At 48.1% G+C, this 12,171-nt stretch overlaps 1 protein-coding gene across 3 annotated transcripts in view; it reads right to left on the reverse strand.

The window, feature by feature from the left end:
* Positions 1 to 11,719, reverse strand: part of Foxo1 (forkhead box O1) — a 95,203-nt gene extending 83,484 nt beyond the window's left edge. For 2 of the 3 annotated variants that reach the window (XM_045154284.1, XM_045154283.1), the window contains exon 1: positions 10,709 to 11,719. In XM_045154284.1, coding sequence (XP_045010219.1) covers positions 10,709 to 11,341 — 633 coding nt within the window. In that variant the 5' untranslated portion in view covers positions 11,342 to 11,719. The remainder of the gene's footprint in view (positions 1 to 10,708) is intronic. The other variant, XM_004660034.2, reaches the window with a different exon arrangement.
* Positions 11,720 to 12,171: the final 452 nt, after the last annotated feature.

Genomic DNA, 12,171 nt, shown 5'->3' on the forward strand with positions numbered 1-12,171 from the left:
TGAATGAGGAAGACACTCAGCATCAACAAATGACCTCCATGTGCACACATATTTGTGTGAACATGCATATGCACACGCACACAATAAATACATACACACAAAAAGCAAAAGGAAACTTCATAGAAGAAAGAAAAGAGGGCTGGAGGCATGGTTAAGAAACTTGCCTGTAAAGTCAAAGGACTCAGGTTCAGGACCCCAGGACCCACATAAGGCAGATGCACAAGGTGGTGCATGCTTCTAGAGTTCATTTGCTAGAAGCCCTGGTAAGGCCATTCTCTATCTGGGCGCCTGCCCTGTGCTCGTGCGTCTCAAATAAAAACATTAAAAAAAAAAGACACTGAGGAGGCCACCTTCCTTTCTCCTCTTGCCTGAGGTCCAAATTCTACAGGGTAGACCAAGCTCTTTGCCCTTCCAATAAACGGCCCATCCACAAAAGGGAGTCTCCCTCCCCCTTCCTTTTCAGATGCAAACTAAAAATGGAGGCTCCTCACAAACTGGGCCAAGACAATAATGTAACCTAAAGATAAGGGAAGGTTGTAAACAAAAGCATTTTTCCTCAAGTTGGATGCTTATCAAATTTCTGGTGTAAGAACAGAGATTCACAGGGCCATTTATGACCTACTTTCCATTTTTGTAAGGAATAGCAAAAACCTAGTTAGCACTCCCCAACCCCCCACCTAAAAAAAAGCAGCCTTTAATCAAGCAAAAGAGAACAACTGGAAACAGACCACCTCTTTCTTCCTACTTCTCCTTCCATAGCTTCACTTTAATCAGATTAAATGGGACAGTATCTCCATGGCTGTTAAGGTCATGGGGTATGTCATTAGGACCGGTTCTGTAACTTAAGCCATACAGAATGACACTGTCATTAAGACAAATACACATCAAGGCAGAAAAGAGATTTTAGATCTCAAAGAGTTACAGACTTTGGAGTGAAATCACAGTGAGTAAAGTGGCAACCTCAGGGTTTCCATGGGTGACTGCCCAAGGGTGGGTAAGCCGTACTTCCTGCAGACAACTGCCCTTCACAGATGGGCTGTGTGGCACTGAAGACCAGCACGAACTGGGACAGCAGACACAGTAGAGGCAGCAGTCCCTGCCAAGACGGGTGTGCCTTCAGTCTCTCTAATAGTTAAAGAACTCCCTGAATGTCAGAAGTGACAGGGACCTTAGAAGAGAACTGTCTCCCCAAAGATCTACACACTGACTTCTGACTTCTACCTCTCCTCCGGAGGGAGATCAGACCTTACACTTCTTCCTTTCCAAGTTTGAGCAAAGAGGAAACACAAGTTAAAGGACAAAGATGTTTGACATTTACAAAATGGAGACAGAGAAAAGAGAGAAGGGGGGGAGAGAGAGACGGATTCTGTAGCTTTAAACATTTCTCTATAAACATTAATATTGTTTTTGAGAAAAATTAGACTGACCTGTGCCCCTTTTGTTTCCTAACTAATTGTAATTGGTATAGCCTGGCATCATAAAACAATCAGACAAGTGTGATAGCTGGTGTGTTCTAAAGCAATTTTCTCCCTGTGAAAGGTAATGTAGACATTTAATATAAAGCCCCCTGTAGTAGACTCTTCAGTCTAGTTTTGTCTATCTCCCATTCCCCAGCACAGCATCTCTCCAATAAAATAATATCTGCTAGTAAAGTATAAACACACTGCTCAAACAGCTTCCAACTCTTGTCATTCCTAAAATAGCCTCTCAGTTTTAATAAAAACCTGTATTTGTGCTTTGTTATATGCCACAATAAAGTTTGATGGCACAGGCCTGTAATCTTAAAGATAATGGGAAGGCTGAGGCAAGTCGAACTTAAGTTTAAGGCCTGACTGGGTTACAGAATGAGTTCAAGACCAGCCTGGACAAGTTAATGAGACCCTGTCTCAAAATACAAAATGAAGGTGCTGGAGAGATGGCTTAGAGATTAAGGGGCTTGCCCGTGCGTGAAACCTGGGGATCCAGGTTCGATTTTCCAGGTCCCACATTAGCATAAGGTGGCAAATGCATCTGGAATTCGTTTGTAGTGGCTAGAGGCCCTGGCGCACCCATTCTCTCTGTCTGTCTTTAATAAGTAAATAAATAAAAATATTTCTAAAAATACAAAATGAAGAGAAGCTGAGGATATAGCTCATAGTAGGGTGCTTGTCTGGTATACTCAGCATCCTAGGTTTAGCCACTAATACTGGGGGAGGGGGATGGTTCTATTTTACAAACACTGATTCATCAGGAGATCGACTCTCAAGTGTTCTGAACACATTCAGTGGGCCCAACAGAATTTGGGGTTTGGCCTATCCAAACCTACCAGCAGCCTCTGGATCCACGGCAATATGGCAATTAGATTTATCAGGGAGGGCTGGGAAGATGGCTCACTGGGTGAAGTGCTTGCCTTACAAGCATGAGGACCCGAGTTACATGACCAGCATCCATGTAAAAAAACGGGGCAGATACAAAGCCTCCAGTGACGATCCTTGGTTCCTCCCTGCTCAGGAGTCTTTCTCACCTTTCCTGTAATAACCTTATTCTGTGTGTTGCTCACTTAAAAAAAAAAAAAGTTGGACACACACACACAGGTGCCTAGAATCCCTGCACTGGAGATGTAGACAGGAGTATCCATCCCTACTGCTTGCCAGTCAGCTAGTCTAAGTGAATCAGTGAGTTCTAAGTTCATGTCTCAAAATCAAGGTGGAGGTTTGCTGAGAAATCAAGCTGGAGCTGAGCTGGAAGCCTCCTCCCTATTAACTAGCTGTCATGGTGCTGAAAAGAGCTATATTGGGGAGAAAAATCAACGGTCTTGACCAGCAGTGCACTCTGCAGGTTCTGTGGCTTGCCAGCCAGGCCAAATGTGCCAACTGGTGCAATGGTGGCATGTCTGTTATGGAGGAAAATAAATGCTCTCTGATGGGATTTAAGGCCCCCTCAAATTCCTAATACTGAAAACCTAATCAAAAGCCTGTGGCAGGAGAAGTCATAATCCCCAGGAAAGAAACTACTACAGTTATCTAGCTGAATGGACATATTATGCCCATCAAATTCCCTACAAACACTTAATGTTTATGCCAATATATTACTGCTACTTTCATTTCTGGTTAAAGAAGCTTCTCTTTTCAGATGGTGATAACTACTAGGGTGACTCAAAACCCACCAGAGTGCAGAGAAGTGACAGTGGAGTGTTCAGCACTACATGAGACATCTCTATCACACCCTGCCAGGCTCAGGGACCACTGTGGAAGAGGTGACAGAAAGAGTGTAAGAGCTGGAGCTGGAGAGATCGTTTAGCAGTTAAGCACTTGCCTGTGAAGTCTAAGGACCCCAGTTCGAGGCTCCATTCCAAAGACTCACATAAGCCAGATGCACCATCCTTTCTTTTACTCTTCCTACATCCCCCTCCACTGAATTCCTCCTTTCCAATTACTTTTCTATTTTGATAACCCTGTTTTTTCCCCTCGTTATTATGTAGGTCTTGTGTAGGTAGTATCAGCCACTCTGAGGCTATGAATACCAAGGCCATATTGTGTCTGGAAAACAGTATTGTAAGCAGTCCTCCCCTTCCTCCAGCTCTTACATTCTTTTTGTTTGTCTGTTTTTATTTATTTGAGTGACAGAGAGAAAGAGGCGGAGGGACAGAGGGAGGGAGGGGGGGAGGGAGGGGGGAGGGAGGGGGGAGAGAGAGGGAGGGAGGGAGGGGGGGAGAGAGAGGGAGGGAGGGAGGGAGGGAGGGAGGGAGGGAGGGAGGGAGGGAGGGAGGATGGACGCACCAGGGCCTCCAGCCACTGCAAACAAACTCCAGACACATATGCCCCCTTGTGCATCCAGGCTGACCTGGAACTCACTCTGTAGCCTCAGGTTGGTCTTAAACTCACAGGGATTCTCCTAAGTGCTGGGACTAAAGACATATGCCACCATGCCAGGCTTATTTTTTAAGTGGCATGCATAGTAACAGGTTTCATTATGACACTTTCATATAAACCTTGTTTCAGTTGACCTCAGCTCCTCTCCCTAATCTTCTTCCTGCCCGACTTGTACTCTTCCACTCGCAGGAGTCCCCTTTCCCCTTTCATGTCTCACGTATTCTATTACCCTCCTCAGCCCTTCTTTTTACTTTTCTGTAAACTCTTTTATTTGTTTTGGCATTTTCACACATATACGTTACATTTTGATCATAGTTCTTAAGCTATTCTTGCATGATACAGATCTCAGGGTCTTATTCTACAGCCCAGGTTGATCTCAAAACTCAGAGATCCTCCTGCCTTAACCTCCTCAATGCTGGGGCAACAGGTTACAGGTGTGAACCACAATGCCCAGCAAAATCCTAATTTGAAATATGCAGGAAATATAAACCCAACACAGTGGTTGCTTGCCTATAATTCCAGCATATGGAAGGATGAAACATAAGGACTATGATCATGGATCTCAGACCAGACTGGGATACACAGCAGTAAGTACCCCGTGGCAATGCGGGAGATGAGAAGAGGAAAACTAGCCCTGAAGTGTACTTAAGAAAGGATGAACAAAGGAAAAACAAGTGACCCAACAAAAGTCAGACTGGAGAGAACCAGCACACTAAGAGACTACAGCATCCAAGATAAGAAAGGATAGCTACAAGAACAGAAGAAGAAAGGAAAACCTGGAGTCACATCTGCATACCAGCCTAGTGACAGCTGACCAAAGAGCAGCTTCCAGTGACCAGAACAGAGAGACCAGAGTGGGGCTCCAGAGGGGAATCATAGGAAAAGCTATCCCTAGTTCCCTTTTTCTGTAATGAATATGCCCTGAAATAAAGGACACAATAACTTTATATACATATTGCTTAAGTAATGTGGTAAATTCACTACAACATGCTGGAAAGGGACTGCTTTAGATTCAGCTTTCTGATTGCACTGGTGTTTGGCATCAAAAACTTGCTTTCTGGGCTGGAGAGATGGCTTAGCGGTTAAGTGCTTGCCTGTGAAGCCTAAGGACCCCGGTTCGAGGCTCGGTTCCCCAGGTCCCACGTTAGCCAGATGCACAAGGGGGCGCACGCGTCTGGAGTTCGTTTGCAGAGGCTGGAAGCCCTGGCGCGCCCATTCTCTCTCTCTCCCTCTACCTGTCTTTCTCTCTGTGTCTGTCGCTCTCAAATAAATAAATAAATAATTTAAAAAAAAAAAAACTTGCTTTCTGGGCTGGATAGAAGACTCAGCAGTTAAGGTTTGCAATGCTTGACAGCCCCAGGGTTCAATACCCCAGTACCCACCTCATGCCACATGCACCAAGTGGTGCATGCATCTGGAGTTCATTTGCAGGGTCAAGAGGCCCTAGCATGCCTTTATGTCTCTCTCCCTCTCTTTCTCTCTGTGTTTGCAAATAAAGTACTATTTTAAAATTATATAATAACTTTTTTTTTTATTAAAGGCATGGTGGCACATACCTTTAATCTAGTACTTGGAAGGCACAGGCAGGAGATTCACTGTGGGTTCAAGGCCAGCCTGAGACTACATAGTGAATTTAGCTAACCTGGAAAAAAATGTGTGTGTGTGTGTGTGTGTGTGTGTGTGTGTGTGTGTTATTTGCTTTTAGGGCTGGGGAGATAGCTTAGTAGTTAAGACATTTGCCTGCAAAGTCTAAGGACCCAGATTTGATTCCCCAGTACTCACAAGGTAGCGCATTCATCTGGAGTTCATTTACAGTGACTAGAGGCCCTGGCATGCATGCACGCTTGTGCTCACTCTCGCTGTCTCTCTCCAATAAATAAATAAATAAAAGTTGCTTTTCTCTTGATTTTAGCTGTTATTAAAGATACACAAGAATGGATGGAGAAAAAAGGAAAGGTGGTTCCAATGCTTTTAAAGTAACAAGAATAATCCATCCAAGACTTAGTATCTGAAGTATGTGACTCAAAATTTGGAAAACCAAACTAGGACTTACGGAAAAGGTGGTATTTTTTTCTAAAGGTGAACCATGTTAAATTACTGGCATATAAAAGTGAATTGTTTCATGTGTTCCTTGAAAGTCCATAAATAATAAATCTCTACAAAGAACCTGCACATCATGCCACAGACTGGATTTGTACTGGTTCTTACCAACAAAGAGTATGTAAACCTTCCATATATTTAAGTCTACATATAGTATATCCAACAAGATAACAAGCTTACTTTTACTCCTTAGACATCAAAATAAATATTTTTAAAGTTCATCTGGTCTGGTTTCACAATTGAGAGCACCACCACCAGAATTTTGTATTAGCCAAAAAAAAAAAGAAAGATGGAGATTTAGCCTGGGAATTTGGATGCGTTTCCACAAATTGCTCCTATGAAGGCTGCATTTCAAGCTTCAGGAAGGAGACAGATTTACTGTACTCCATGCAACTGAAACTGTGCTCTAACCTATGGCTGGTGAGGTTTATAAAGCCTTTCCTAGAGGATTCCAGAAAGCCCCAAAGCTACAGCATATATAGACCCCCCAAAAAAGGGGGGTGGCTGGCCAAATTCCCATGATACTAAGGTACTGCATACTCTCCAAGAGCACAACGTTTCAGAAAAGTGCAAATGGTCAAGCTCTCCCAAAGAAATCCTAGGCAGATACAAAGCTGCACTCTTACAAAGATTACAAATAAGGGCTGGAGAGATGGCTCAGCAGTTCAAGACACCTGCAGGTCCCAGGTTCAATTCCCCAATACCCACATAAAAGCCAGAGGCACAAAGTGGCACATGTTTCTGAAGTTCATTTGCAGAGGCAGGAGCCCCTATCATTCCCATTCTCTTTTGCTCTACCTGTCAAATAAGGAAATATTTTTTTTAATTGAGTTTATAATAAAACAGAATCATGCAGTTTAGGAGTTTAGAGATTAGAAGGAGAGACGAGGAAAAACATGTCTGGCCTATCAGAAACCACTGCATTCTCTTTGCTCTGTCCCTATTTTATATGTGTAGAAAAGGAAATCCAATGGTATGTTTCTTCGTTGCTACCCTTTTGGTAATCCTGGAGTTTCAACTTCAACTTATTAAAAAATTTACATGAAGCTGGGCATGGTGGCACACGCCTTTAATCCCAGCACTATGGAGGCAGAGGTAGGAGGACTGTGGTGAGTTCAAGACCACCCTGAGAATACATAGTGAATTCCAGGTCAGCCTGGGCTAGAGAGAAACCCTGCCTCAAAAAATAAAAATTAAAATAAAATAAAAAGTTCACATAAAAACTAAAATGCTTTCTTTTCAATAGTCAAATGTTTGTCACTTAAAAAAAAAAGCTAAGACTCGCCCTCAAACAGTAATCATTCTTCCCACCATATGCCACAAAATCCTAGGTGAAGAGTAACAGCAAAGCTCTTACGCATCTCAAATAAGGTTTTCAGGCTTCAGAGACAGGGAGGGTCATACTGGCCTTCAATTTATAATCCTCTTGTTGTGGTCTCCCAAGTGCTGACATGACAAGCATGTGGTTCAAATTTCTGAACAAAAGCTTCAGCTTTTAACAAGTCACACTTAAGCTGCAAAATACCCTTACTAGCCATTTTTGCATTTCTTTATTCATTCCACTGATATTCTAGAAGATAACTTAAAAGACAAAAAAAAAAAAAAACAAAAAAACACCTTAAATTCAAAACTAAGGAAGGTGTTACAAAGCAGCGGTCTTTCTAATGGGATCTCTACAGCTACTAACATGCAGTCTAAAGACCCAAATTACAGATGTAAGAGAAAACATACTGTCATTTCATTGACCAAATTAAGACGACTTCATTCCAAATTAACAAATATCTGAGTCATTTCTTCATAAAAAAAATCTCTGTGATAAATTGTTATAGTCAAAGCATTTGTTTAGCGTTCCAAGTATCAAAGCAAAGAGTCAACTCAAAACTTTCATTAAAAACAATCCTAACTCACAATACCACTTTCTATGCTTTAGCAAGTTTTCTATGTGAGAAAACAGACAGTGGAAATGAAATTTACTATTCATAAAGACTAAGGACAAGGCGTGATGGCGCACGCCTTTAATCCCAGCACACGGGAGGCAGAGGTAGGAGGATCGCCACGAGGCCATCCTGAGACTACAGAGTTAATTCCAGGTCAGTCTGAGCTAGAGTGAAACCCTACCTCAAAAAAAAAAAAAAAAAAAAAGACTGCACCAGGTTTAAAGGACCCTTGCCTTTCTAAGCCTTAAGTTCCACTTTGTGTGTAACTTACAACAGTTCTACACAATGGTAAAATATACATAGGGTCAATATAATATACAGCTGGAAAGGCCTATCCTCTATGCTTAGCTAAGAACTAAACGTTAAAAGACAAGTACAAGGACATTAATAGATTTCCAACTATTTTATCCTTTGCAAAGGACTTTCAACGTCTCAGGCAGGCCCCAGGAAGTGAGGCGCGAGCTCTGTTTCATTCCTGATTCAGCCTAGACCCCAGCAGACAGCCACCGGAAGCACTCAGCTCCAAAGCAGCCTCTCCAGGTACACAGGGAGGCTGGGGTTGATAGGCACCTTAGAACTAGATTTTAAGTTAAAAGTCGGTAAATTTTTCCCTTTTATGAATTTTCAGGGTAATAAGCTTTCAGATCTGAGACTGAAACTTGGTTAGAGCAGTTCAGGTTTCTTCATAAAATACCCTTTTTACTCAAACTGAAAACACACTTGCTGTAATCTACCTTGCACCAACTGACTTTCAGTAGTACAGCCTCAACGGCTACTCATTTGAAAAAGGGGACCAGCTCCCTCTCAAAACTCAGCTAGGCCAGGCGTGGTGGCACACACCTTTAATCCCAGCACTCCGGAGGCAGAGGTAGGAGGATTGCCATGTGTTCGAGGCCACCCTTAGACTAAAGAGTGAATTCCAGGTCAGCCTGAGCTAGAGAGAGACCCTACCTCGGGGAAAAAAAAAGTAAAGTCCTATTTCCATAAGATACAGATTTTGACAACGCCATCTGAACAACAGAATATTACCTTATCTTTAAAGTAAGGCACTCCACGGAGCTGTAGTAGATTGTATTCATTTCCAAGGACATTACAGACTGATGTAAGTACACACTGTCCTTTGAACGCCAAAAAGAAAAAAAAAATGGGCCGCAGGGCTTTTATTAAGAAAAATTACAAATGCTTTATAGTCGCTGAAGTGGGTAGATGAACAAGTAAGTGAAATGTTGGGTAAAGTTGGATTTTATAGACAACCTCTATTTTGTGTCACTGAATAGGCTGAACATTACCTTTTGAAATACTTAGTAAAAAGGCATGAACCTCCTAGTAATGCAATTGTAGATGACACCTTTACTCTAAAACACAGTTTGACAAAAGACAAGTAAACTCCTGGCTCCTTCTCCAGGAACTCCCATATGATGTGAGTAACTTGACCTTTTGACACACATTAACCACAGGACAACAGTGTATGCAAAAACACCTTGCTGTAACAATTGTGCAGCCAAGACCATCTTTATTATACTGTACAGTCAAGATAAGGAGCCAAAAGAGCTGAGAAATGTGTTTGCAACTGGAGAACCCTTAAATCCTTCCACCTGTGACCACGAGAAACTGTCAACAAGAGGTGGTCACACCACGGGCCTCCAAGTAAGCCCCCAGCGCCCGCCTCCTGAGAGCCCTGGGCCTTCTCCCTCTAGGGGTAGGATGTGCCAACCCACATGCCCTGACTCACCCAGCTTCTTTCTCTCTGCCCCGTTCAGAAAGGCAAAAAAAAAGCCTAAAGCGTCTCAAGTGCAAATCTACACTCCTCCACCACGGCAGGAGATCCCTCCTCGCCAGGCCTCAAGGAGCACGTCTCCATGCAGACTTCCCCAAAATACTCAGCTCACATTGCCCCCAGCCCTGCCCCTTCCTCTGGTAACCTCTGTGCGCAATTAACACTGAAATGGCAAGGCTAAAGGAGGCTCAGTCACACTTCCAAGCAGTAGCTGGTCACAGGTTGCAACCTGAGGTTCTAATGAAAAGCCTCACCCCAAAGGTAAGACCAAGCCAGGGCGCGCTTCCCTGCGTGGAAAAGTGGTGTCCCCGGTGGCCGGGACGCGCTGGCCCTTTAAAGGCGCACGCTTCCTGTGCCCGGGGCCCCTCCCTTGCGGCTGCCCGCTCCAGCTCCGGCTTCCCGCCCCCGCCGAGGGTCACACTTGGACTTCAGGTCGAGAGCGGTCCGGGGCCAGCGCTCCGTAGGCAGTGTCCGCCCCTTCGCACGTGTCACGGACACTGCCTCGGGCTCCGCCAGCCCGAGCCCCGGCACTCCAGGCCACTTTGGGAGAAAACCAAAACAAAACCAGTTGACGCACCAGCCTCCAGAACCCGCGTGGGTGGCCCGCACGGTCCCCAGCCAGCGACTGGCCCCTGCCCCAGGCGGCGGGTCTCCGGGGACCCCCGGGTTAAAGACTTCCTGGGGGAGGGGGGGATTGCATCGGAAAGAGTTCAGGGGCGCGGCCCAGGCCGAGGGATCGCGCGGCGCGGGGGCGGAGAGAAGCCGCCCTGCCCCATGCAAGTCGGGGACGCAAGGCGGGCAGCCTCCGCCGTGAACCCTTCCTCCTCTCGCGGGCTAACTTTCCTGCCTGCCCCGTGTCCACTTCCTGCCGTACTTTCTTCGCTCCATAGTTCCCAAACAAGCCTGTCTCCCCTCCACGAAGTCACCCGCGCGCGCGCGCGCGCAGGGACTCACTCCCCGCGGGCAAAGCCCCTCGGTGGGCTCCACTCCTCGCCCTCTCTCCTCCCCGGCCGCCGCGTCCCCAAGGTCCCTCCAGCGCTCACCTTCCAGCCCGCCGAGCTGTTGCTGTCGCCCTTATCCTTGAAGTAGGGCACGCTCTTGACCATCCACTCGTAGATCTGCGACAAGGTGAGCCTCTTCTCCGCCGAGCTCTCGATGGCCTTGGTGATGAGGTCGGCGTAGGACAGGTTGCCCCACGCGTTGCGGCGGGACGAGCTGCTCTTGCGCGGCGGCTGTCCAGCGAGCGACCCCGCGGCGGCCGGAGGCACCGGCGGATGCTGCGACAGCGGCCCGGGCGGCGGAGGTTGCGGCGGCGCCGCCGGGTGGAGGCAGCCCGTCTCGGGACCCGGGAAGTCCCCGCACAGTCCCCCGGAGGCGGCAGCGGCGGCCGCGGCCACCGCCGCCGCCACGGAGCCGGGCGCCTGCGGGAAGTCGTCGCTCTCCTCCAGCAGGCTCAGGTTGCTCATGAAGTCCGCGCTGACCGCGGCCGCCGACGCCGAGGGCAGGCTCGCGGGCACGTCGGGGTTCACGGCCGCGCCGCCCGACGGCGCCGGGCTGGACGTGGCCGAGCTGGACTGGCTGAACTCCGGCCTGGGCAGCGGCCAGGTGCACGAGCGCGGCCGGGGCAGCGGCTCGAAGTCCGGGTCGGTGTCCACTACCTGGGGCGCCTCGGCCATGGTGACCCCCGCCCCTCCCCCAGCCGCCCGAGTCACGGGGAAGACGCCGTTCGTTCGATCGTTCGCTCGCTCGCTCGGGGCGGGGGAGAAGGGGCGCCGGGAGCCGAGGTCCGTGCGGCGCGGGAGGGACGCACCCCGAGGACGCACGGCGCCGCGGGCCCCGAACTCAACTTCGCCGCTCCGTCCACATTCACGTTTCCTCCGGGTTCGCGGTGCGACCGGACGACGGGCCGAAGCCGGGGCCGAGCGGCTCTGGCGCCGCGCTCCTGCTGACAAGCCCGCGGACAGAAGGACGGACGGACGGACGGACGGCCTCGCCGCGGGCCGCTCGCTCTCTGTGGCCGCGCAGCCCTGGCGGTGCTGCTGCTGCTGTTGCTGTTGCTGCTGCTGCTGCTGCTGCTGCTGCTGCTGCTGCTGCCTGTTGAATGTGGCGGCGGCGGCGGCGGCTGCGGCAACTACGCGGCCGCCCGACTTACGGGATCTGCTGCCGTCCCCCCTCCCCCGCCCGCGACGCCGCGCGCGCCGGCCCGCCCCTGACTGACAGCAGACCCGACCAATAGGCACGCGGCGCCTCCGACCAGTTAGCCAATGAGCGCCGGACTGGGTGGGAATTGCTTTTCCGCCGGGAGGTGGCAGTGGGCTGGAGCGGGGTGTTGGGGTGTTTTTCTCACACACTTTTTTTTTGTGTTGTTTTGATTTGTTCGGGGTTTTTTTTTTGGGGGGGGTGTGGAGAAGGATTTGTTATATGGTGTTTCTGTGAGTCTCTCACCCTCTCGGGCAGAGCGGCGTGGAGGCGGCGGCGGCGACACTTTTGTTTACTCCTGAGCAGC

The sequence above is a fragment of the Jaculus jaculus genome, chromosome 7, assembly GCF_020740685.1.
Source record: "Jaculus jaculus isolate mJacJac1 chromosome 7, mJacJac1.mat.Y.cur, whole genome shotgun sequence".
In the NCBI taxonomy this organism is placed as follows: Eukaryota; Metazoa; Chordata; class Mammalia; order Rodentia; family Dipodidae; genus Jaculus; species Jaculus jaculus.